The 27,119-nt window shown below is 42.1% G+C and overlaps 1 protein-coding gene across 2 annotated transcripts in view; it reads right to left on the bottom strand.

The window, feature by feature from the left end:
* Positions 1 to 27,119, bottom strand: part of LOC138261759 (sodium channel protein type 5 subunit alpha-like) — a 957,661-nt gene that overhangs the window by 666,360 nt on the left and 264,182 nt on the right. For both annotated transcript variants that reach the window (XM_069211083.1, XM_069211084.1), the window contains one exon: positions 18,365 to 18,592. In XM_069211083.1, the coding sequence (XP_069067184.1) occupies positions 18,365 to 18,592 (228 nt within the window). The remainder of the gene's footprint in view (positions 1 to 18,364; positions 18,593 to 27,119) is intronic.

Genomic DNA, 27,119 nt, shown 5'->3' with positions numbered 1-27,119 from the left:
GGGGAGATGAAGTCAGTGATGGAGTCGCTGAAGAGGGCGCGTGGTCCAGGGGGTCGGTAGATGAGAGTTACTCTGAGTGTGGTCCTGGGGTCGGTGTGGATTTGGAAGTGCAGGTGTTCGGCGGCGAGGGGGGTGTCTTCGGTGGAGGTGGTGAAGTTGATGGAGTCCTTGAAGATGATGGCGATTCCTCCACCTACTTGGTTGGTGCGGTCTCTCCTGGAGATCTTGTAGCCGTCGGGGATGGCTATGGCGATGTCGGGGCCGAGGAGGCGTTCATCCAGGTCTCAGTGATGAAGCGACGTCCGGTGCAGTGGAGTCCAGGAGGTCCCATAGTTCAACGGCATGCTTGTGGACGGAGCGTGCGTTGATCAGGATGCATTTGAGGTGGTTGTTGGCACGTGGGCTGGCGGGCGTGGGGTTATCGCGGTGGAAGGTGAGTTTGCAGGTGTTTGAGTAGCGCAGGGAAGGGCGAGGGGCTGGGCGGGCTGGCCACCAATGTTAATGAAAGGTACTAATCAGTGATTTAATAATATGAAATATTGAATATATGTTTGATTAATGTAGTAGTGCATCATATTAAGGGTTATGCAGTAAGCTTTAGCTTTATTAATTCTATGCCTTAACTTAGCAAATGTCTTGGCCTAATTGTTAGGCCTCATGTAAAAGCTGTATTTCTTAACATTTAATAAAATGGCTGTCCTAGTGAGTTAAACTGTGATTTCTTTTGTATTGTTTAAATGTGCTCATAACGGAAGCTTTCTCATGAGAACCGACTGCTAGAAGATGATGTTCCTGTTACTGTAACATTTTGTGTGTAATGTGTGTGAGATTTACTTTCTCAGGAGAAGGACAATGGAGATACTGACTAGAGTGGAAGCTGCAACCATATTGTTACCTGACAAGCTGGATGATGAGGACATTGTAGGACAAACCATTCAACAACATGTGAACGGAGTAATATTAGAATTCTTAGATTTGGAGTTTTAGTTTTATTGAACAAAGTGTGAACATGCAGTTAACTGACCAGTAGGGATGTGGGAAGTAGTTTTAGCAGTTTTGACTTAACGGGACTACACTGAGAAGAAAGCAGCATTTTTAGCTAGACATTCTTCCCTTGCAATTTGACGTTACCCATTTGCCCATTTTCTTCCTGACCAAAAGGGCAATATTTCTTATGCATTTTGACAAAAGGAGTGCTTAACTTTAAAGCTTAGAGACTTGCGTTTTCTGAACTTTGATGTTGAATCCTGATCCCTTGCCGATCGACTGATGTCCAGAGGACGAAGACTGACTCTGCTTGCTGATCCACACTAAGGATAGGTATTATGGCCCAGGCTGTTGATTGTTATGCATTTGCTTTTTCTTTCTAGGTACCAACAGCACTTTTTTGATTTAGCCATAGTTAGACGTTTTTCCAAATTTGTGTTACTAAATCTTTTTGCATGAAGCCCAACATGCTGATTCTAATCTGATGTTAGTTAAGGATCCTCACTAATGAAATCATGGTAATAGGGATAAATGCTTGATGAATTTCTCTGCTAAACTTAACGCATGAAATTACTTCGACTTAGTCGACTTTGTGATTGATGTGCACCATAACTTTAGAATGTGTTGCAGTTCAAGCTTTGATTAGATTACGTTTCTTCTGCCGCTTTGAACAGCCAGTATTGTTTCTGTATGTGTTTCATTTGATTTTGAGATTAATCTACATGACCTTAGCATTGTTAATTTAGGGAAATAAATATTCTAACTTTTACTAAAAGTGTGGTTATTCATGACTGAAAGGTCATGGTGCTTGACAATTACTGACTCGATTGATTATTGATGTTATTGATTACTAATGTTTATTGATTATTTGTGTATTGATTGTTGATTATGTACTGGAGTTATGGTAAGAACATCTTAATTGCGACTCAAAAGGTTCATCGACCTATTCGCGTCCCCTTGTAAGTTTACTTATTAAGGTCAGATGCGCTAACATTTTTTCACATATGAGTCAGCATAGTGGGGTAAATCCCAATTGCTTCCCACTTGCCATGTTGAATGATTGCACTTTTTGAGCTCTAGGTCGGTGGTCCCTAAGAGAATCCTACCAAACCCAGAATTACCCAAATCTAGACACCCAGGGGAGTCCAAAGTGATGTGCCTTCCATGGATCCCACAATGCTGTGTGACCCATAGTGCCCTGAAAACCATAAACTTTGCCTAAAATCACTGATTTACCTCACATTTCTGTGACCTAAACTTTCGGAATCTGCAAGGATTCACAAAATTCCTACCACCTAGTGTTCTCCATTTCTCCTGATTAAAATTGAACCCCACTTATATGGCTTTGCCTAGTGCCTGTAACACAAAAGGCCCCAAAATGCGATATGACGACATGGGTCAAAAAGAGAACTCAGGAGTTGGGTCCAGGCTTGTCTACCATACAGGGAAACCTACCAAATCCAGACTTTTTTTTAAACTAGACACATGGTGGAGTCCAGGATGGTGTGTCGTGCATGGGTGCCATCATGTATTCCTACCCACAATGCTCTACAAACCTCAAAAATCACATAAAATCTAATATTTTAATGGCATTTCTGTGACAGAAACTTCCTATATCTCCACAAAATTCCTACCATCAAGCATAACCACAATTGTCCCAACAAAAAATCTGCCCCAATTGTGTAGGTGGTCCTGGTGTCTGTGACAGGAATTGATTAAACCAAGGACAATGGAAGTCCATGTGAAGGACTCTCATTGTCCCTGGTTTGAACAGTCCCTGTCACAAAGGACTCCTATTGTCTATAGTTTGATCAGGTGTTTTTTTACCCGGGACTAGGCTCAGCCACACTAATGGTGAATGCGAAAACAGTGGTAATTTTTTTATTCAACTTTGCTTGTTCCTGAAAACTGTGAAGATGGTGATCCTAGCACATCAAATCTTTCATTTAGGCAATTTTTAGAAAAAAGAGCTTACAATTTCTGGCACACCACATTCCTTTATCTTTCCAACATAAAAAAACAACACTTTGCTATATTTTGGCTATTAACTCGCTTTCTTCCACAGGAGTTCCTTCAGAATCCCTATGGTGTTTGAAAAAAGGATGCAAATGTGTACTACATACCTCTTGTGGAAAAAGCTATATAGGTTTAAGCGCGAGCTAATCCAAATTTCCCAAAAAGGGCTTAGCATTTTAGAGGCGGAAAAGTTTAGCAACCAAACATTTAAATGACCTCAGCTTGCAATGTTTTCTTTTTTATTTGGATTTCGGTATGACTTGATAGGACTGTTACAATTACATTAAAGAGCTTATAGAGCTTTTTTTGCTCTATATACTTCTGTTTTTAACATAATGCCAGCTCAGGGAGTGCATCCTCCACACAGAATCTGACCTATTCAGATTTATTATGATCTAGCTACACAGATTCCTATAGCAGTGCTTAACTTGTGAAAGAACAAAGTCCGGAACTCAATTTTTTCTCAGATGGTCACCAGTATTACTGATAAATCACCAGTATTACTGATAAATGCCTGGGTTGTTAAATACCATGACTGTATAGTCTTTATTCCACCTCATTCTTCTTTATTCCAGCAACACACTCCTAGCTCACTCTTAAAGGCTCTATTTCAGCCCATCTGTCTCCTTTAGCCATCTATCTCTTCCTCCTCCTTTTCCTCTTTGCTGCCTTACTCTCTCTTATTCTGGGTCAAAATCTGATTATTAAAAATAAGTCCTGGTGGGCCCACCTTCAATCACAGCTCCAATTAAGCACTACCCTCAGCCCTCCAGCCCAGGGAATAGACCTTCCTTAGCACATAGCAGCTTCTTTTTCTGTGAGGGGGAGGTCAGTCGGTGGCCTCTCTCAGTTATGCATTTTATTGTTACTGTGAGCCAAGAAAGTGACAGCGCGACCTTAGATTTAAGGATTTAACAATTAACCTAGCATTACAGTGTACATTATTGATCTTGCTCTTGATGTTAAAAGTCCCATGATATAGATTAAGTGATTAATATTGGTCCATGGAATGGAAGCACTGAGCAGCGCTAACCACGAAATGTATTAGAGCATCAGAATCAGCTTCTCCTCGATTACTGTCTACTTGAAATAAAAGAAACACTACAAATGTTTTTTGTCCTCCACAGGAACATGCATTCTAACAACCTCACTGGTATGTACTGAATGTGGGGCCATATATACTAAGATTAGACACGAAAAAGTGCCAAATTGAGCACTGACTTTTTGCAAATCCAATCTGATTTTGTCTACCGACCTATGTATTAACAGATTCGTTTGCAAAATAGGGAGCCAAAGAACTAAGGGCCAGATGTAGCAAACGTTTGCGACTCGCAAACGGGCCGAATCGCAATTTGCGACAGTGCAAAATCGGAAATGGGATGCAAAAAGCCCATTTCCGACTCGCAAAAAGCGATGTGACCCGTTTGCGAGTCGCACCCGTTGCGACCCCCTTTAGCGACCCGCAATGTGCGAGTCGCAATTTGCGAGTCGCAACCCATATGCAATTGCAACTCGCAAATTGCGACTAGTCGCAAAAAACCCAGTTTGCAAGTCGCATTTACCACTAACTCAGAGCAGGTGGTAACCATTACCAAAGTATAAAAGGAGACCCAGAAGGCATCTGGGTTACTCAAGATGGCGGACATATACCTGATAGCAGTGAGGAGGAGAGTCTACGCAGCCCAGCAGAGGAGGAGGAGGGGCCACAGACAGGAGAAGATATATAGAACAAGGCAGACCCTTTTCCAGCAAACTGAAGAGGAGATCTATGATAAATACCGCCTTAGCAGCGCTGCCATTCTAGAATTAATAGATTTACTAAAACCACAGCTAGAACACAAAACTCTGCGTGGCTGCGCCATCCCTACGCATGTGCAAGTACTATGCGCACTGCACCTCTTGGCATCAGGGAGCTATCAGGGGGTCATTGCCGTGGCAGGTGGGGTATCCCAAAGTGCAGTGTCAAGGTTCCTCAGGGCATTCCTAGATGCCTTAGTAGCGCACAGGTCTCAGTTCATATACTTACCAAGGAATGAGGCAGAAATGAACAGCACCAAGCTGGACTTTTACCGCATTGCCCACTTCCCCCAGGTCATTGGATGTGTAGATGGGACACACATTCAAATATGCCCCCGCTAATCTGGAACATATTTTCCGCAACAGAAAGTGTACCCACTCACTCAACATACAGGTTGTTTGTGATGCCCATTACGTCATCACGGACATCGTAGCTAAGTTTCCAGGCAGTACCCATGACTCATACATTTTTAGACATAGTGGGATACATCAACGCCTGGAACGTGGGGAGTTTGGAGACGGATACCTCCTAGGTAGAGCTGCATACACCTTGCAGACATACACACAGGTCACTGTGCACGACTATCTGGACTTACTAACAGTGTACTTTTGTGCCCAACAGGTGACAGTGCATATGCTCTAAGGCCATGGATCATGACTCCATTTTTAACACCCAGCAATGATTCAGAGAGGCAATACAACAGTGCGCATAAGAGGACCAGGAACCTCATAGAGCGCACCTTCGGACTCCTGAAGGCAAGATTCCGATGCCTCCACCGCAGCGGAGGCGCCCTCCAATACACCCCCATTACCGCCTTCAAAATTGTGGTCGCATGTGCCATCCTCCACAACATAGCCACCAGACGTGGGCTACCTCTCACCCCTGCAGACCCAGATCCTGATGAGGAAGAGCAAGAACAACCACACCGCCATCATGGGGATAGGAGTCTAGCTAATCAAGGCAGACTGAGACGGGAACACATTGCTACGCAATATTTTGGACGGTACGTGTAAACTCCCACCATACTCACCCATTAACCAAACACTCCTTTTGTTAAGTGGAAGAAAAATAACAGTTTTAATAATGTAATGCAAGAACTATATACAAGATTGAATTGTCCATGGGCAGGGAACTGCCAACCACTCACGTGGCACATTAAAGCCATGTGCCACATTTGTTTGTCCGGGCTGTTGGCTAACTTCTCCTGCCCCTCCTGCCAGCCTGGCTGGTCCCAGCCGCATCTATGGTGCTCTGCCTCCCACTCCTTAGCACCCTACTGTCAGTGGCAGATACACTGCTCACTGTGGAGCCCTCTTCACTATCCTGGGGTGTTTCCCCGGTGGCCCTCGACATCTCACGTGTCTCCATTAGTTCAATGATATGTGTAAGACGTCCCAGGCCCCTGGCAACATCCCCAGCAAAATGGCCCATCTCAATTTGCAGGCCAACTGTCCTCCTCGACAGGCCTGTTGTGTTGATGGCTAGCCTGCCGATTGATGTGGCCATCCTATCCAGTCTTGACATAATCTGCCGATCCCTGCGCCGCCCAGCCTCTGCCTGACCCAGCAATCCGGCCGCCAGTTCCCTGATGGCAGAGGCAATGTCCCCAGTGTTCTGGCACATCAGGTCCATCCGCCTGTTGAGGTGCCGCATGCTTGACTGGTTTTGTCTTTCAATGCGGTGCAGCACCCCACTGATCCTGCCCAATGTTGTGTTCTGCAGGCGCTGACCCCGCAGCAGATGTGCCTCACTGCTGGTTGGAGGAGGAATCCAGAAATCAGACGCTCTTGCCCTGCGACGCCTGCGCAGTGGTGGCTGCCCTGTCCTCGCACCTATATCCTCCCTGGCTGTTGCTGGGGCACCTCCTGCCGTTGCTGTTGCAGCAGGCGTTACAACTGCAGGAATGCTGCTGACTGTGCATGTGGGGGTGCTGGAGGGTCCTGGGGTGTCCTCCTGGGCCTGGGTGCTTGGGGTGTAGGGGGTGTCTTGCTGGAGACCTGTGGGACATGGGGAACAGACTGTCAGTGTCTAGTATCTTTTGCACAATTCCTAATAAACATTTGCCTATGCACTGCCTATTGGACTACATTTCCCATAATGCATCATTCTGGCTTTTTCTACCCTGAAATGGAGCTAATTTGGTTGGGCATGCACCTGTGTACATGGTGGGTGGTGTATGACATTGATAGGGATACAGGCTTATCACACGGTACTCACCGGTTGATGTGCTGGGCTCTGAAGTGTCCAGGTCCCCAAATCCACACACTGCCTCCTGCTCAAAGGTTTGCTCAATCCTGTCTTCCAGGGGTGTGGGTGGTGGCACAGATGATGGTCCCCCTCCAGTGCCTCTCATCTCCCGGAGCCTTTCTGCCACCCTCTCCTTGGTCCGGGAGCGGAGGTCATACCACCTCTTCCTTATGTCCTCAATTGTCCTGTGGCTCACCCCCAGTGCATTGATTTTCTCCTGCATTTCCTGCCAGATTTTCTTTTTGGTGGCCTCTGGAACAGTGAGGGCAGCTCTCCCAAAGAGCTCATCATGGTGCTGACAACATTCTTCGGTCAGCACCTCAAGCTCCCTCTCTGAGAATTTAATTTTCCTTTTTCGGGGGGTTCCCTCCATGGCTGCTGCAGCTAGCTCAGTGTGCAGACTGGCAGTTGTAAAAGGGTGTGGTCCAGCCTCCTCCCAGGTGTATTTGTTAACTTCCTGGCTGTGATGTCATCATCATGTGCCAGGAAGTGTTTCCAGAGTGTTTTGGTGTGCTTTCTGGAGTGTTCTGCTGCACCTGCAATCAATTTTGAGGGAACTCGCAATTTGCGACACCAACTCGCTAATTGCGAGTTCGTTTTTTGCACACTCGCAAACAGCGAGCTCGCAATCTGCGGACTCGCACACAGCGTTGCGAGTCCGGATGCGAGTCGCAAAATCGGACCGGTTTCTTTCCTGGCATACCGAATTGCGAGTCGCATTTTGCGAGTCGCATTGACTTGCAAAATGCGACTCGCAATTTTTATTTTTCCTACATCTGGCCCTAACTTCCTAAACATTATTCATTATGCAGGTTGCATTTGCGATCCTTTGAGATTGGATATGATCACAGAGTTGATTGCCTGCAAGGAACAGCAGACCACCATCCCTGTGATTGCATTTCAAAATGGAAATCTTTATTTTTTTTTAAAGCAGTCTAATTTCCTAAAAATAAAAGGAACAGTTTAAAAACATGTTTTCCATTTTGAACATATTAAGCGACAGTTGGTAGAGCTGCTCACCACAAAGCCATATCTTCAGTTATATTTTCAAAAGAATATAACCTTTGCCAAACACCTAAGATTGCCTGGCTTCAGGTAATCACAAGCAGTCTTCATCCAGGAGTCATGCTACTAGGAGCTCCATCACAGCACTCCTGAGACTGTCTTACATATGTGTAAAATGCATTTTTGTCAGTATGTATGATGTGTATGATTGTAATGGTTTTTAATAAATGTCCAGTAAAAATTAAATTGACTGACACTCCAGATTAAGGGCCTGTCCTGGGACCGCCTACCCTACCGCCTACCCGTGGTGGTGGTCCGACCACTGCTTCCTTGGAGATCTGACCAGCAGATTATGAAGCTGGTGGTCAGACCGCCACAAGACCAGCACAACTTCCAGGATCACAGATCCCTTGGTTGTGGAGGTGCTCAAAGGTATGGTCAATCACAGCAGTGCAGATATCAGCACCTCTGTGTTGATCACAAATTGCCTTTCTGCCAACCTTTTCGTGACAGAGACACCAACATGAAAAGGTCAGTGGAAAGACAGAGAAGGGGCCACAGGGTGGTCCGTGCACCGCCCATGCCCTTGCGGTGGGTAGTGCAGGGACACCCCTGTCAGCACAGTCGGATTGAGCACTGTCTGCAATGGCAACAGTGCCATTCCACCTGTGCTGGCGACACAGACAGTGCTGGAGCATTGGCCTTGGTGCTCCTTTAGAGCCAAAGCCAATGCCGCTGCACTGTCTGTGCCATCCAGCCCCGCGAAAACATCATAAACATCATGGTGATTGGGAGACCCTCCACTTGACGTCGTCCTCCTGACCGATGTATTGGCGTACCTATGGTCGGACAATCAACATCGCAATCGTCCACTAAAGCTGGACAGAAACCAGTTCAACACTGGAACTTCCACTATGCCAGGTCATTTAGAACTTCTTTGACTTACTCCACAAACAAAACTCAAATTTAGCCAAGTTATGGATGGTAATATCTTACTGAGTATCCCACCAAGGAACTGTTTGGGTTAATCTCTGCAGGGTTATCACACTAAGGGCCAGATGTATGAAAATGTTTTGCACTCGCAAATGGTGCGAATCGGTAAATTTGGCCGTTTGCGAGTGCAAAACAGTGGTCTGCGATGCATGAAAGGCATTCGCAGACCACACATAAGAAATCGCTAAAATTGCAATTTCTTGCATTGCGACCTGGAAATTGCGAGTCGCAATTTGCGATTCGCAAATTCCAGGTCGCAAGGCTATGCTGCAAATTGCGATTTTTCGCAGAATGGTATTTTGCACTTGCAAAATACCATGATATGCAACCAGGTGGTAACCTGGTGCAAAATTTTAAAATGCAGTTAAACTGCATTTTTAAATTGAACATGTAAAGCACACATGCCCTTTTGGCATGTGTGTACCTTACATGTTGCTAAAAATGATTTTGGGGTGCAGCAGAGGGGGCCTTAGGCCCCCAGCACCCTGGCCTTTTGCATTGCCAAAATTGCGATTTCTGGTTCAGAAATTGCAATTTTGGAAATGCAAAATATTTGCAGTTAGTGGGCCAACAGGCCCATAGCTGCGAATGGGGCCGGTAATGCAATTTGCGATTCGGTAATAGCATTTGTGATTTTTAAGAAATCGCTATTACCGAATCGCAAATGTGATACATGGCCCTTTGCGAGTCGGTAATAGCGATTTCTTAAAAATCGCTATTACCGAATCGCAATGGCCCGTGATGATACATCTGGCCCCAAACTCCTTAATTCCTTGAAATTACTTGAACGATATTTGGCAAGTTTGTCTGCATTCTGTACATCATCTACTATTGCAGCATCCCGTTCCTATATTATAAGGCTAGTAAATTATATTTTTACTGTCCAAGCTCTTACTTAATCAATTATTGTTACTTATTACTACTAAATGTATGCTGTATGCCTTTTATAAATTAATTTTCAATCGTTACAGACATGAACTCTTTTTATACTCAATGTCCTACTTTGTTACTAGCATTTAGCTCTTATATTCGAATAGCTACATAAAACTGAGCACCTTGCTCATTTCGGTTATTAACTGGAATGAATTCAAGCTTAAGGTCTGGCTTGAGGACAATTACAACCCCTTTCAAGTTCTCTAAAGCTTGACAGAGAAAGAATGTTTCTCACACTATGATTTAAAAAAATACTGCAAGCAACCGAACTCGGTTTTATGTCGCTGAACGCCTACAGCCGTGTTGTGCTGGCATTTCAGGCAGTCAGGTAGGGCCAGATAGATCAGCTTGAAAGGGACACTCTGTATACTGATTATTGTTGGTGCTTTCGTGGCCCAAGGATCCCAAAAAACTCAAAATCCTGACCTTTTCAAGCTGGCTCATCCAGCAGTGCCAGACTGCCTGGCTGCCCAAAAGGCCAGTCCAACAATGCAAGAAAATGAATACCATTTATGTAAATAGGGCTTTTTCGTTAAGTGAGTAATGTTAGTTCAAATTTGCAGTCCACGTTTATCAAAAGGGCAGAGATTTCAACACAACCACTGCTGCAAGGGTAGCACAGGAAACTCTGAATCTAGGTATGTTAACCATGTGGGTACGGGGCCAAATCACCCAATCGTGTAGCAGCTCTTATTAAGACTATTTTCGTGCTGCACGTGGACAGTGAAATATATGTGTAAAGATGATGTATGCAGGAGCTATTTACCCGCTATGATGTGGGTGCTAACGGTTACAAGCTGAATGTTTTGATCATGGCGGAAGAAGCAAGCACGCGAGATATAGGGGCATATTTATACTCCGTTTGCACCGAATTTGCGTTGTTTTTTTCGACTCAAATTCGACGCAAAACTAACTCCATATTTATACTTTGGCGTTAGACGCGTCTAGCGCCAAAGTTCATGGAGTTAGCGTCATTTGTTTGCGTGAACACCTTCCTTGCGTTAATGATATGCAAGGTAGGCGTTCCCGTCTTAAAAAATGACTCCGATGCTATTGCGTCGGATTTATACTCCCGGGCAAAAATGACGCCCGGGAGTGGGCGAGACTAAAAAACCCGCATTTGCGCCAGATTTTAGCGCCTGGGTCAGGGCAGGCGTTAAGGGACCTGTGGGCTCAGAATGAGCCCAGAGGTGCCCTCCCCTACCCCCAGGGACACCCCCTGCCACACTTGCCCACCCCGGGAGGACACCCAAGGCTGGAGGAACCCATCCCAGGGAAGAAAAGGTAAGTTGTGGTAAGTTTTAAAAAAAAAAAAAAATTGTGGCATGGGGGGCCTGATTTGTGCCCCCCTACATGCCACTATGCCCAATGACCATGCCCAGGGGACAGAAGTCCCCTGGGCATGGCCATTGGGCAAGGGGGCATGACTCCTGTCTTTGCTAAGACAGGAGTCATGTTAATGGCGTCTGGGCGCCAAAAAAAAATGGCGCAAATCGGGTTAAGACGATTTTTTTGCCTCAGCCTGACTTGCCCCATTTTTGGACGCCCAAACGCCATTTTTCCCTACGCCGGCGCTGCCTGGTGTACGTGGTTTTTTTTCACGCACACCAGGCAGCGCCGGTCGACTAACGCCGGCTAACGCCATTCAATAAATACGGCGCCCGCATGGCGCTTCAGAATGGCGTTAGCCGGCGCTAATTTTTTTGCCGCAAAACTGCGTTAGCGCAGTTTTGCGTCAAAAAGTATAAATATGGCCCATAGTTTCCTCAACATGCGGCAAAGCTCTTTGCTTTGACCTCGATGTCAGAACGAAAAGAAAGTTGCCTCTCAGAATTTGAAATATTTGACGTGTACGTTCAACTGCTTTTTTCAGAGTGCAACGTAGCGCCGGTTTTGCATTGCATTTGGGCCACCGTGTCCTTAAAGAACCATCTGTGTGTTTCTTTTTTCAAAAATAATATGTCTCGTTTTAGATTTATTTTCAAACCTTGTCGTTGCTTCTATTTTGCATTAATGTAAAGGAAGGTCGTCAAGATCCCTTATAAGTGAACATTTATTTGGGAATGTTTTTCTTAAAAAGTCTGAAATTGATCTGGGAAATGTGCAGTTTCTGTTTATCAGTCTGTTTAACAGAAACCACAAGCCTCTAATCTTCCGGTTAGTTTGATATATATGTTCAGTGTACACAGCGTTGTAGGTTTCAAAATGCGTTAACAAAGGGCCATGTTCACAGGTTTTGCACAAGTCAAGCAGGCATATGTGAAAAATAGTAATCTATGAATGCAGCTTCGTTTGAAGCCTCTTTTTCACACTTTACAATTCTAATGATTCAATGAGTGTGAGAATCGGCCCCAAATGTCACTCTTAATGTGTGTGTTTGAAGGGATACTCATGGAAGAACGTGGAATATGATAAAATTACTCCCATAGTAGGAAAAAGGGGAGAAAATTGAAGTAGCACCTTTAGCTTAACTTTATTTCATTGATTTACCACTGGGAGGGCAACTCAAAAGCAGTAGGTTTGGGCTGACAGCCACAGAAACGAAAACTACAATCGTCATTGTATTGTCAGGAGTACGCCAAAATTGATTTTGGGAATCATAAAAAATTGATGCACTGCTAAATTCATAGGTATATGCTCATGAACGTCAATTCACCAAAATGTCAGGGGTAGTGGATGTGACGTCATGCTCCAGTTTACCTTTACTTTCACTCACACCCGCATGCGCACACATTTACACATACATACACTAGCTCTCACTTAAACACACTCCCACCCACAAGCAGGCGCCTAACATACATTTGAAATCATTTTTTCTTACTTAAGCTGCCAGGGAGGTCCTATTCCACTAAACCGCAATTCATTCTTTATTGCACTAATGGTGAATAATAAAATGTTATTCACTGTTAGACTAATAAAAAATTGGCAGAAAAAAAGGAAGTGGAGCTGCCCCTGTGCTCCTGGCGCTGATTTTTCCTCCTCTGAGGCCAGGGGTCGCAAAGTCAGTCCCTGGGGTAGTGAGGGGCAAGTCCCCGACCCCAAAATGACGTCCATGTATATGCTTATGCTTACATTCCTAACACATAAAGCAAACATATCACCTATAGTAGCCGCAAGAAGCTGTTGAAACTGTGCGTTTTTTTAAATGACTAAGGCCCATATTTATACTTTTTGACGCAAAACTGCGCTAACGCAGTTTTGCGTCAAAAAAATTAGCGCCGGCTAACGCCATTCTGAAGCGCCATGCGGACGCCGTATTTATTGAATGACGTTAGCCGGCGTTAGCCGCCGGCGCCATCTGGTGTGCGTTAAAAAAAACGACGTACACCAGGCAGCGCCGGCGTAGGGGGATATGGGGCTTGGGCGTCAAGAAATGGGGCAAGTCAGGTTGAGGCAATTTTTTCGCCTCAACCCAATTTGCGCCATTTTTTTTCACTCCCAACCCCCATAGAAATGACTCCTGTCTTAGCAAAGACAGGAGTCATGCCCCCTTGCCCAATGGCCATGCCCAGGGGACTTATGTCCCCTGGGCATGGTCATTGGGCATAGTGGCATGTAGGGGGGCACAAATCAGGCCCCCCTATGCCACAAAAAAATAAAAATAAAATACTTACCTGAACTTACCTTAATGTCCCTGGGATGGGTCCCTCCAGCCTTGGGTGTCCTCCTGGGGTGGGCAAGGGTGACAGGGGGTGTCCCTGGGGGCATGGGAGGGCACCTCTGGGCTCCTTCAGAGCCCACAGGTCCCTTAACGCCTGCCTTTTGCAGGCGCTAAAAAACGGCGCAAAAGCGGCCGTCTGTCATTTTTTTTGACCCGCCCACTCCCGGCCGTGATTTTTGCCCGGGAGTATAAATCCGACGCACATGCCTCGGAGTCGATTTTTTAGACGGGAACGCCTACCTTGCATATAATTAACGCAAAGTAGGTGTCCACGCTAAAAAATGACGCTAACTCCATGGACTTTGGCGCTAGACGCGTCTAACGCTAAAGTATAAATATGGAGTTAGTTTTGCGTCAAAATTGCGTCAAAAAAAACGACGCAATTCCGGCGCAAACGGAGTATAAATATGCCCCTAAATATATTTATCACTGTATGACCCAAAAACAGAAATTCACTATGTGAAGAAATCAATTCACTGGTCAGAGCAGAGGACATAATTATTGCTGTATTCATTCAGCACACAGACTCTTCCGGAGAATGTGTATCACAAAGTTTGAGTCAAAAATTTGAGTCGGCCCTCACACGATTCCACATCTCACGCCTGGATGGAAAACGGGTTCTGCAGCATTGCATCTCCTATCTGTTTATCAGGGTTTATGAAGCTGTCTCATTGGCTGTGGGAAAATGCGGGCCTGTGAGTGACAGAACTCATAAACTGGAAAGAAAATGTAGTGTTCACCGAAGTATTACTACAAACCTGAAGTTTCAGAATGTAATCTAATTTTTGAGTACTAAAGCAATCTTTGCAGGAAGCCCTACGATAGAGCTACAGCAAATGCCCACAGCTCCCTGAACATAGATTGAACCAAACCTTCAAAATTGGCAGGGGCGTAGCTTTGTCAGTAAGATTGAGGGGAAGAGGGGGCTGAGGTTCAGATTTCCCAACAATCAAACTGGCACATAATGTTAAAAATACATTGCATGACAAGGGAGAGGAATGCGGTTTGGTCGGGGAACTTAAAGAGAGAAAACACAATATTTTGTAAAATAACAAACAGTTTTAAAGACGTTCAGAATAGAGGGAGGGAGAGAGCGTGTGCCCGTTTTTGTCTGTGTGTGTGCAAATATTCGACAAAGAACTCACCCTACGCAACTGAAATCACATGAACCTAACTATTGTCCAGGAAATACATTTTTTAGGGGGTGTACCACGACAAATACCCACCTGAAGCTGCACCCCTGATAAATGTCCGAAAAACCAGCCAAACAGATTGAAGGGTTAAGAGTCCAAAAACAAAGAAAAGGAGAAGGGAGATTTAGCATTAACGTCGTAAGACTGGTGTGTGGAGTAAAATATCACAGCCCCAAGTGGGTTGATCCACAAAAAAGCAACAATGGCAATTCCGCGGTACTGTTAAAAATGGTGCTGAAAGTATTACAAAAAAGAATATATAGAATATACTAACCGTAACTATGAGAAGGGTATTTTTAGGAAGTAATGCATGAAGATTTCTTCACATTATTATTTCTTAAAGGGTGGGCATGCAGTGATGGAAATACCAAACCCCTACCATTAGTGATGTCATGGCAACCAATGACTTTTGATGTGTCTCAAATAGAAGGCTGATAGACCACAGCTACCCGCTGTTCTCTCTTTTTAAGCCATTACATGAATGCAGGAAAACTGCCATTATTTGCTTATTCATAACAGAGAGGTGTCAGTCATGTAAAATCCGGCATGTTTACAGAAATCACTAGTCTATATTAATGTGACGTGATGCTTGAGGTAAGAGGTCTCTCTGAAACATCAATTGAGAATGAGTGTCTGGAGGGTGACGATCAGAGTATCACATGATGAAACCATTCCCACTTGCGAAATGTAACTCCTTTTGATGACAGTTAGGCTGCCCATTTACAGCCCCAGGGGCACATACTCAGGTATCAGTTTCCTAAGGATTCCACAATGAGACATGTGAGGATGTCGGCAACGGTTCCTTTGAAAGCACCAGTATAGATAGTACAGAACTCTCGACTACAAATTCCTCCTCCTTGGACCTTTGCCTTAGATGTGGTCAAAGAGGTCTGCAGGATTGTAACGCCCTGATCATGGAATACACGTTAGCATGACAAAGCGGTGGCATGTCTTAATGGATCTGATTGAGACATTTTTCTATTGAACTCAGGTGTCCAAACTCAGTTGCCACTTCTTTTGCCCGGCCCTTTCGAGAAGGATGGATTACTGAGGAAGATCTATATATCCAGGGCCACTGGAATTATGCAGCAAGATGGACCAAATTATGAAGGAGGAGGCAAACCTATCACAAAAGGCTGCATCCAGAATTTGTGGAAAGTGCAGGGAAGCACAATAAAACCACTTTAAAGGGAAGATCTGATTCACAGATAACAAAAAATGATAGGGAGAGAGCTGAAAGGAGGAGATGTGAAAAGAGGTCAGGTATTTAATGTGGGGGCACTAGACATCCCATTCAAGCTGGAGTAAACTCTAAATATTGTAAGTCAATGTGCATGGTTGTGAAGGCTCGCCATTGCAAAATAAAAGCCAGTGCACCTAATTCTGCAGCCACAATGTTATGCAAAGACTTTAGCCCTATAAAAAAAAAGACGTTCACAGATTTATATTTATAGTACATTGAAAAAACACAATATATTGTTCAAGAAGCTCATATATTCGAATTTAGATGGAGAGCTTGGAAAAGAGGAAATCAATATATGTTCAATTGTTGAAGATCACTCATGGAAATTCTGTACTCTCAGTGCTTTCGACCCAATCGTTGAATCGTTCAGACTAGAGGGGACAGGAGGAATGTTGGGATGCTCCAAATTACCTTCACTTTCTTACCCAATGGTTTCTACAATAGGCAGAGCTATCATTAGTGGATCAGAAACAGTGTCACTGGGGAAGAGTGGTCAGAGTGGGTCATTTCAGTCTAGTTGTGTCTCTCTTTGACTAACCTGCCAAGGAGAAGAACCCATTTTACTTGCTTGCATTAGGGCCTGTATGGCCCTGGCATCACCATTGGCAAGGCTCAAGGAATGTGAAAGAAAACCAAGCTCTGGGAGCACTGCTTTCCACTCCCTTGTTCAGGGCACTAACCCTCCGTTAAGTAGATCCTCAGTATGCCTTGAATCTTGTTGCTTGAACAATGAGGTTATACCTTAAGAGGGCATCAATCAACACTTAGGACCATAGCAGTAAGTCCTTTGAAATGGGAACAAAGGAGGCCATATTTCCCAATTTTCAGTGGCAGTCTGAAAGTAGTATGGGTCACATTGTATACAAATTGTTTGCTGCAGTCAAGCATTTGTGATTTATAGGGGCTTGATGGAGCATATCACCGTTCTAACAGACAGCAAGTATTTCAAATGCAAACTTTTCAATGCATACCTGATAAAGTGACAAAGACCATAGTGCACATATAATTATCAGTTATTACTACAGCCTCAGCTGCTGGTTTAAATGTATTCTCCGAAGTAACAACTTGGCTTTTCCTTCAACATACTGACTACTGACATTGTGGGATGTACCTCCTTCTGAGAGGGGAGTTCTGTTCATTATAGATCTACATTGGAAACTACTCTCCATAGAGGTAGCGAGCCTCATATAATTGCAGCCTGGTTGAGTCAGGTAATCTACAGCAGCTGTTCTTAACCTTTTGGCTTTTGTGGATCCCCACTGAATCATTACTTGAATCCGGGGACTCCACTGAGCCATTATTGGGAGTCAGGGAACACCTGCTTAAGCAATTTCTAAGATCTGAACCTTAATACAATACACAAAAAATACAAAAACAAGTATGTACTGAACAAACGCTCAAATATTTATAACATTCTGTTTTCACATTTTCAATTTTCTCTCTTTAAATTTATCTATTTTATTAATGTAACTTGATTAATTTTCAAATGATTTAGTTTTGTAATACCGTAGCGGCCCTCCTGACAAGGCTTCATGGACCCACAGGGAGCCTTAGACCACAGGTTAAGAACCACTGATCTACAGCATGCCACTCTGTGCCAGATACCTTTTCATGAATCCAGACATCCATGTGCACACCAATTTGAGGCATTTTTACTGACTATGTGGACCTTTCAAAGGTCAAGGAGTTGGCACAGAACCCATTTGCCTTTCACCAGCCCTCAATATCTGAACTTACTTCTGCCATAGTTTATTTTTCATGGTGCATAATAAGAAGTAAGACAGCCTTTCCTTTTTTTGCAATGGATTGATTTTGTGATAATCGTTTTAGTCTTGCACCACAAACAAATTACATGGCAAACTAAAACATAAAGAAAATTAAGGCCATGCATTTGGAGGTTATATTCACGAAAAGTTATCTAATGACATACTATTAGAAGATACATTCATACAGTATCAGAAATACCCAATAATTAGAACTAGGGGCTAGCAGAGTGAAACTAACAAATACTGTTCAACAGTGACAGTTCCTCAATCCCTCATGTACAGACAGAAATCACAAACAAGTAATACAGAGCACAGTTTGAGCAGCTGCAACTTTACAATTGTATTGTCTGCAACACACCCACCCAGTTATAAAACAATAGCACTCTGCTCCTTTTTGCAAGACAAATTGTGAGCAAACCCATAAAACATTAGCAGCAATACGACTTATTGAATAACATTTCATACATCTATTTTTATTACAGTATTGCTTACATTTTATAAAGTTGAAAAAAAACTACTTACTGGAATTACTAATGAAGGCCTCGTAGGATTCCCAATCACTGTCATTCCACGAAAAGCTGCCGCTGGTGTTGAGCATGGTGAAATCCCGAACACACTTTTGCCTCAGGTTGCCCATGAAGAGCTGAAGGCCTATGAGGGCAAAGACACTTAAGCAGAACACAGTCAGGATCATCACATCTGCAAGTTTCCTAACTGACTGGATAAGGGCGCCAACAATGGTCTTCAGTCCTATGGGGGGATAAATTCCAACATGTTATTGGCCAAAGCAACCAACAGCACTTCAAATTAGTCAAGGTCATTCACTGGAAGGTAGACCTGCATTATGCGTCAGTGATAAATTTACAGGGTATTTAAGGTTGCACCAGGACAGTTAGATCCCTTCCATGCCAAAATGTAAGGATATCTACATACAATAAATTGACATAGTACGAATCTAAATTAAACCTATTGACATAGTCAGTGTCTATCATGAAAATATGGCATAGACCCACCCCATGAAGAATCTACATTTGACACCCCTGGTTTAGGGGACGGTGCCGATATTAGAGTGGTAGTGCCCAGTCACCTTCATTTGATGGTTTGGAAAAGAATATTAATGTTTAGCTCCATTGCTTAGTGTACCTCAGACCCATTTTAGTGAAACTAATGGACATACCTAGGGACATGGCTGTTTTTATTAACGTTCTTCTCCAAGGCAATGAACTTGAAAACAAAGTTGGGAAATGAAATTAAAAGAGGAGATCAGTCTTAGATTCCTAGTTTTTTTGGCTTTCACAAAACTTTTTTCTGTTTCCTGGTCTAGGTTTTGGAAAAACATGTTGTTTGCGCTTTAAAATTGAGACTTTTATTGAAAACAGTAAGGCAAGTGCTGGACTGTAATGCTTGGTGTAAAAATAGCACAAACCTATTCAATTGGGTTATTCAAAGGATACTATTGTAGTGAAAGCATCTGTTGCTGAGTCAGGATGCATATTAGCTGGTAAACATGAACAATTTTGGAGGGACTATTTTCATCCAAAAGTTGTCATTGAAATTTGTAAATGCATGTTTAGCATCAGGGTTGCAATGCGAACAGGAGAAAATATTGTCATACACAATACTTGTATTTGAGTATAATAACTAGTAATGTTTTAATTATTTACATTTTATGGTAATTAGGCTGCTTAAAAAATGGACTTGTGTGCAATTTCTTGTTCAATCAACTCATCATTTAGTCCATTTCCTTCTACATTTACTTGACAGTGAAGTTTTTTTTATTTCTAAAGGATTATTACATAAGGGATGGAAAAACCTTTCCCATTTTTAGGAACGTTTCGAAAATATAGTTGTAAAATGACTCGCTTGACCTAACAGGTCATCCCAAAGGCATTTGAGACAGTTGAGATCATTGGCACAGCTCATTCGCTCAATGTCAATTTGGCTACTATAAAACGGATCCCAGACTTGTTTTTAGCTGGAAGTTCATCCCTAGTAAATTCTCTTTCTTATCAAGAAGCTATCTTTGAGTACTCCAGAGGGGTCTGACACATGTTTTCTTTCTTGGAAGAACAGGAACCGACTCATTTTGCATCACTAGCCCTTTGGCTCCCTCAGAGTACACTCAGATAAACATCTGGATGTATTTTATTAGTTTTTTTAACATCCTTCCACTGGTGCTCTACCATAATATTGAAGTTAAAATGTCAAAGTTAATATATAAACTATATAAACGTACTTATGTCGACTCTACATTATTGGCTACCAACTTATTTTATCAAGGTAAGAGGATGTGAATTCAAGAATAGTAAAGATCTAGTTTTGGTCGTATGTTTCATTAAATTGGTAGATAGTGTGGCTTATGGAGATACAGCTCAACTGCTTAAGACTCGGAAAGAGATGCCTCAATTCCTTAAGTGAAAGATTGTACAGAGCGAGTCCACTATATTTCCGCTGAAGACATTTTTTTGGAACTCAAGTATAGATATTCTTCTAAAGTGAGCCATCAAGTGTAAAGTTAATCTGTTTGAGACCGCTATAAGAGAATAAGGATTAGGCGTATGCTGGGCTAGTTAAAAAAACAAACCTGACACAATAGTCACACAACAAAAAGAGAACACAAGTTGGCAAACGACTGTGTGGCGTTTGGTGTTTGCTCCTGCTACGTAATATTGGTTCTTACATTGGACAAACTCATTTGAGAAGCAACAGCGCCATGTACATAGCAATAGGGCAAGCTTATGCTCTTACATATAGCAGGGTTATTTTCATGCACTAAACTTTAGATATTTGGTAGAAAATATCTTGATGTTTACCGGATTTTTTTTTTTTTCTGTGATCTGCATTTTAATTTTGAAAATACTGGATTTTTGGACGGCAAAACGTGGTTTTCAAAAATGTCAGAACTAAGCCAGCAAAACATTCTTTCGGACCAATCACAGCGGTGAGAATAAAAGCATGAGTAATAGCCCTTTCGCAGACTATTTTCTCTCCGTTTAGCAGGTGGATTGTGTCTGCCCAAAATAGCCTGTCTCTGAGTGTCTGAGCGACCCACTTCAAGTTCACCTTTCCGCAAGAAATGAGCCTGCTTATTGTGCTCAAAATAGCGTCTCTTTTTATCTACGCGTTAGAAATAAAGAAAAAAACGCCACCAATATGAGGGATTTCCGTTTTTATGAATCAGGCCCTCTGTTTGCAGGTAGGCTATTTTTAGGACTGTTCTTTTGTACCAGACACCCTTAATTGCTGATGTGAGAGTGACAGAGGGGTTCTGGCACCCTAGGCAATGACGTTTTCAAATGGAAGTCTATTCATCCAGGTTTTTGGAAAATAAGTCATTTGAGGAGGTGGGTCTGTTTATTACGCAAATTCTAGTATGCTTTTACATTACGTACTAGCTCAAAAACACCCTTCTGTTAGACGAACATTTGTCGGAAAAACTATTTTGCAGAAATAAAATGTCTAACAGGTTTTTACCAAGTTTTCTTAACAGTGAAAAGGTAAAGAATGGTAAGTGAAATGCGCGTTTGTTGCCATTTAAGCACATTATTATTTTATTTTTATCAGGTTTTATTGACACGTGCCTGGGAAGGGAAACTCAATGTTTGCTCAGGTCTCAAAAGGTTCCAATGTAAAATAAGCACAATCACAACCCGGGTCCACTTCAGTGCTACTACCAGGTGGTACATGGCTGGGTGGTACTGTGGCTGCGGTGTGGTCCCAGCCGGAAAAAGGACCTGGAATGTTTATGTAGTCAAACAATTTTGGGAACCTGCCAAATCATTGGTATTTTGTCTTCATGTTGCAGTTCATAATTCTCAGTTCTATATCCGATCTCTGTCGAACTCTTCGAGGCCTCGTTTGAGGTATATTTACAAAAGTGCATCGACTGACAAGTTAACATTTTGAAGTCACCACTTAAGATAACGCAATAGGCCTTGGTAAAGCCAATAGGTCTAGCTTGCATTGTGGGCCCCAGGTAAAACAATTGTTGCCTGTATATAAAGAACCTTTGAGATAGTTAATTCAATATTTGATGATTCAGAAAACATTTGGAAAGTTCAAATATTTCCCCATGCGTAACAATACTAGCACTCCATAGGAGTGGAAGGATACACCAAACAACCAAAAGCATGAAGAGAGGGAGAAATACTCCTCTGGGAGAGTGAAAGCCCCCATTATGTATAGTGTAAAGTATTGGTATCCGAACAGTGCTGGTTGGACCTAAAACGCACACGAACATAGGATTATGTCTATATCAGCTTCAAATTAAATGAATTACTGAAAGTTTGACGGCACTGGCGATCAGAGTAAACGAAAAATCAAGGAAGGGTCTATTTAAGGTGGGATTATCTGCTATATTTATAGGCTTTTTCTGCGTTTGTAGAACAATTTGTGTGTGATATTTTGCATCCCCTTTGTCATATATAAAATGCTTTCTGGGCACAGCAAATAAATGCATTGCGTAACTTGTTTAATTTAGTTAGGAAGCCAAACAGGAAACACATTGACTTTTAAAGTAATGAGATGTAAAATTAATAAACTAAATACAAAGTTATGTGGATGGTCCTGGGGGCATCCTATCACTACTCTCCCATAAATGGAAGCCTAGGTAACACTGTAAAGCTCATTTTCTACGGAATTTAATTGCAAGAATATTCATGAAATTAAATATGGTGAGATCTTCTTTTTAGAAGTTGCGTAACCCGTTTAGGCAAAAAAGGGGTAAACGTCATGCTCTCTCCCCATGAACCAATAAAAAAAGTGACTCTAACCTCTTTTTCCTGGATTAATGTCCACCAGGAAACTTATCCTGAATCCTACTCAAGGCCATGCTTTCTTTTCCCACTCTTTATAAAGCCTGTGAGAGTAAGTAAGAGACTAAAGCTGAGGATTTGTTTCCCAGTACATTTTAAAGGCGTGCATTTTAAATCTTAATGTACATGATCTTGTAACCATAGGCAATTCAGCTCCATAGAAATCCGAACCTTTTTTGAAGCCTGTTACTTGGGCAGACATTGCAAAGGCTGATGGTCGGTGTAGTTTCACTGATAAGTAAGCAAGAGAATGAGCATGCCCAAAAATGGGACCTGAACTTTGCCTCGCTGGTTAAAACTACAGCCAAAAGGGGCCTTAGACTGATTTTAGATTTAAAGTGCCCTTCCTGAGAACTCACGCTCCAGAAATCTCTACCAACTGTTTTTAAGTAGCTACGGAAGTATCAAAAGAAGTTACGATCATTTATTTGCTTGAAATGCATAAAAGTTAATCATTTTTAATTTCATGGAGACAGAGTGTAAACCTGTTAGCACGATTTACAACAATATATATTTTTTAATTTTCGTCAAACGTCACTTTTATTTGCTTATAGTTTCTTTCACAGACATTAAGTGTGATTTAAATGGGGGTACAAACACCTGTAGAATTTGGTCCTGGGCTGTTTGACATTTCAGCCAACCCAAATGTTTGTGAGTTCCTTCCTTTATTCAACAGTTCCTTTCTTTTAGAGGTACTGTTTTGTCATATGCATATATATCATAAGACCATTAATACATTCACTTCACTTTAAACGATGATGGACACTGAATCCCAATTTCATTCTCTAAGAGGCAGGGTACTTGTTAGAGGTCTTTTGACTCTTCCTACGAATGGAGTCAAAACATGAACTATGTCTTTGACACTTGGGATTCATATTATCATTTTAAAAGTAACACCCATCTGAATAAGAGAGAGAAAGGCATAAACAGCAGTGAATGATTGTCTGCAAAAACTTACAGAGTTTGTTTTTTTATTTGCCTGTTAATGAAATACAGATGATTTTTGATATACTGAAGCATTTGTATATTTATTTAACTTATAATATTCATTGATTTTCTTACAGTATTGGTAGAGTGGTGTAATTTATTTAGTAAAGAGCCTAAATTATTCACAAACTGAAAGCTTTGTGTTTTGTTTATTTTTGCCTTTTATTATATTCGTGTGGAGGTTTGCTGCCCGGTGCACAGAAATTTCTTTTGAGAAAGATGCTCTCAACTAGGGATCAGTGAGCTGTTGCAATAGCAGTACAGAAATGATCTATGTAGGAGGCTCTGAGATGGTTGTCGGAGTCAAATCCATCTGTGCTCGATTAGTCGAACTGATCTCCTGGTATGTGAAAATAGGGCTGGCAGAATCATGGATACATGTATGCAGTGAATCAGGAGAGCGGATTGAAAATGAGTTTCGACCTGGTAACTCCAATAATGAATACAGTCAAAAAGTGGAAAGATGGGCATACAGAAATCAACAGTTTCATAACATTTACAGAGCAAATCAGATTACGTCAGATTACAACAGAAACCCCGTATCCTGGACATATTTAGTTAAGGTTCTATTCAGAAATGCATGCATGTTTCAGAGGCATAAACCTTTTTTATACATTGAGCACACATCCCAAATTTGGAGACAGGAAACATGTCTGAAATGCAGCTGCCAACATTGTCATCACCTACAACAGATTTGCAGTGATGTAGTGAAAGTGGTTCAGCAGAGGACAGTGCGGGAACAATTTTATGCCTATATCCTCATAATGCACAATGCTTAGGTCTGTTGTTCTGTATATTATGTGAATGACATTTGAATAAAATGAACTGTTTGGGTAATTCTGGTAAATTTACTCTTATGTTTTGTGATCCACTCAATGTTTATGTGCACAGTCGGCCTTCTAATTCTACCTATGATTTATGACTATAACATGTGCATTGTAATGCCAACCTGTAGCATTAAACAAAGTCAGTGGAATGTATTGGTGCGAATAAGTGCTACACACAAGGGGGTCCAACATTACCCAAATTAATCTGATTATATGTTTTGTGCAAGCTATCTCATTTCAGTGATACATAAATTGCTTGTTTGAACATATGCTAATGTGGCTACCAATAGGTCACGCATAGCAATGACAGAGTTTCTGATTAGCCATAATAGGTAACTTTAGGTGCCCAAACATTTTCACGTGGATCTGGAGTTCTTGGATCTCCCTCAGACACGCCGGCTTCAGGCATCTAGTCAGTTCCAAAAAGGACTATGGAAATCGACCCATCAAATAGTATAATCCTGTCCGGATTAAAGAATATCCACGCAAACAATGTATGTGTCTAATTTATCGCGTAAATTGTGCATTAACTCTAGAAATGAAACAGGATTCCACGGTGTGTTTAGTTTTAGATTTAAAGAGTCCTAAATTGGTCCAGTGCTGAACGTGTATTATGCTGTGTTGTGTTAAAACATTGAAAAGTGGCATTTCAGATTCAGTTTCGGAACAACAGAGTGCATCAGTTTATTCTTGTTATTAAAATTGGTTAGGAAAACAAACAATATGAAGTGCAATGAAAAACAACATTAATCAAAGGCAATTCATAAAACACAAACAGCATGCAAATACTAATATTCACAATACTAAAACTACATTATATTTCTCCTTTATAATATGAAAATCAACAATGTATATAATTTGTTAAAATTAGGTTGCAATTATGTCCCGGATTGTCCTAATCAGATGTTGGCAATCAATCAACTACAAAACACTCTTACAAGTATTAGTAGCTTGACATTTACTTAGAACCGACAGCAGCAGCTTTTCTGGCAGAACACTTTGAATTCAAAGTAATCCACAGTCGAAACACTTTCATTGTTTTCGGTGGCTTTATTTTCTAGTAGGCTGTTTTGTTCAGAACAAAACAGGACATGTTTTATTCTGTATGACGCTAAAGTGCTGAGAGAAATGTTCAGTAAGGGGTTTTATTTTTGCAATCCAAAGCAACTAAAATTATTGTAATTCAGGCTCCTGAAAATTGATGGCTAGAATGAATAGTAACAAAACACAAAAAGTCTCAAAAGATCTGGTCTCCCATGTCCAATGGCATGGCTTACACACAATGTGCAGTCTGTGCTTTTCGCCTCGGAGGTACCCAGTCTTGGATATGAGAGGATCGAAGCATTTTAAATTGCATGTTTTTCCACTATTAGACCTGCATGCACAAGGAGTCAATTGTGCGTCTCTGGGAAATAGGCAAGACTGCCACCCGATGTACCCCACTAGCCCTTACACGTTCAAGGATACATCAGTAGCCATGCAAAATATTGTTTGATGGCTCATAAAGTTATGGGCTTCAATTGCAGCTGTGTCTGGTAGCCTGAACCAATTCTACTCAGCAGAAAAGCTCCAACAATAGGGCTATCTGCAGAATGGCTTTAAATGTTCATGGTGGACTGTAAGTCGTTTGTAGATAAGTTTAGTACGTCTTTGGGAGCAAAATAACCAATAATGTTTGGTAATAAAAGTGGCCTTTAATGAGCCACCTAGACAAACATTTATGATATGTAGAAAGACTGAAAAGTAGAAAGGTCCATTCTGCAATCTAGTGCTCTGGTGAAGGCGCTGGTGATTTGGGCTATCAGGCAACTTTGCCCAGTGTAAAAAAGGAATATTGAAAGTAATTGTTCTGTACATGCTGTGAGCCCTTTTTAGTGCTGCAGTAAGTGTGACCACCTCCCTCCATGTCATTATTGATACAGTTTCCAGTCCTGAGGTTTTGTATGTCAGCCTAGTGCATTCTGGGTGTTGTAGTCACTGGTTGCTTTGATTGAACTAATTAGGCTTACACACCTCATAACAATGATTTGGAGAGACATGCTTATAACTGCCAACATCAGATTGGGAGAACCAACTTTGGGGCTCACCATGCACCATGTCCAATCCCTTCACCTTGCCATGCAGGTCAGATGTGTTAAACACTGAGGCTGAATGAGACCTGTCCACAGAATACAAATCATAATCTCAGCAGAATATCTTCTAAGATACTAGACCCTCTTGAACACAGTGGGAGAACATTTTTGGTGAGTATATAGTTAATTATCTGTGTCACAAACTGAAAAATCAAATAACTAACAGGCTTCTCTAGAGTGACTGCAGATGACTCCTTGAGTATAGCTTAAACTATAAGATCTAATAAAAAGAGGTGCTACGCTTTTCATTGTTAATGAGTCCAGTTGGTACTACTGCCTGGGAGCAAAGACATCAATATTGTTGTTAGAGAGAAACAGGAACACGACAAATGGAGGGGAAGAGCAGGAGACAGCTGTAATTTCCAAGGATGTGTTAGTTTGGGTTTGTAGCACCACTGTGGTGCTTTTTTTAATTCTATGCCACATATGGGAGCACTAGGCGAGCTCCAGTCACAATATGAACTGATTGCTACCAACGTATTACCAGACAAAACATTGATCAAGACCATTGCTCTGT

This window comes from Pleurodeles waltl, chromosome 10 (genome assembly GCF_031143425.1).
Source record: "Pleurodeles waltl isolate 20211129_DDA chromosome 10, aPleWal1.hap1.20221129, whole genome shotgun sequence".
Lineage (NCBI taxonomy): Eukaryota > Metazoa > Chordata > Amphibia > Caudata > Salamandridae > Pleurodeles > Pleurodeles waltl.
The sequence above is the reverse complement of the archived record's forward strand: the minus strand, read 5'-3'. Positions and strand labels throughout refer to the sequence as shown.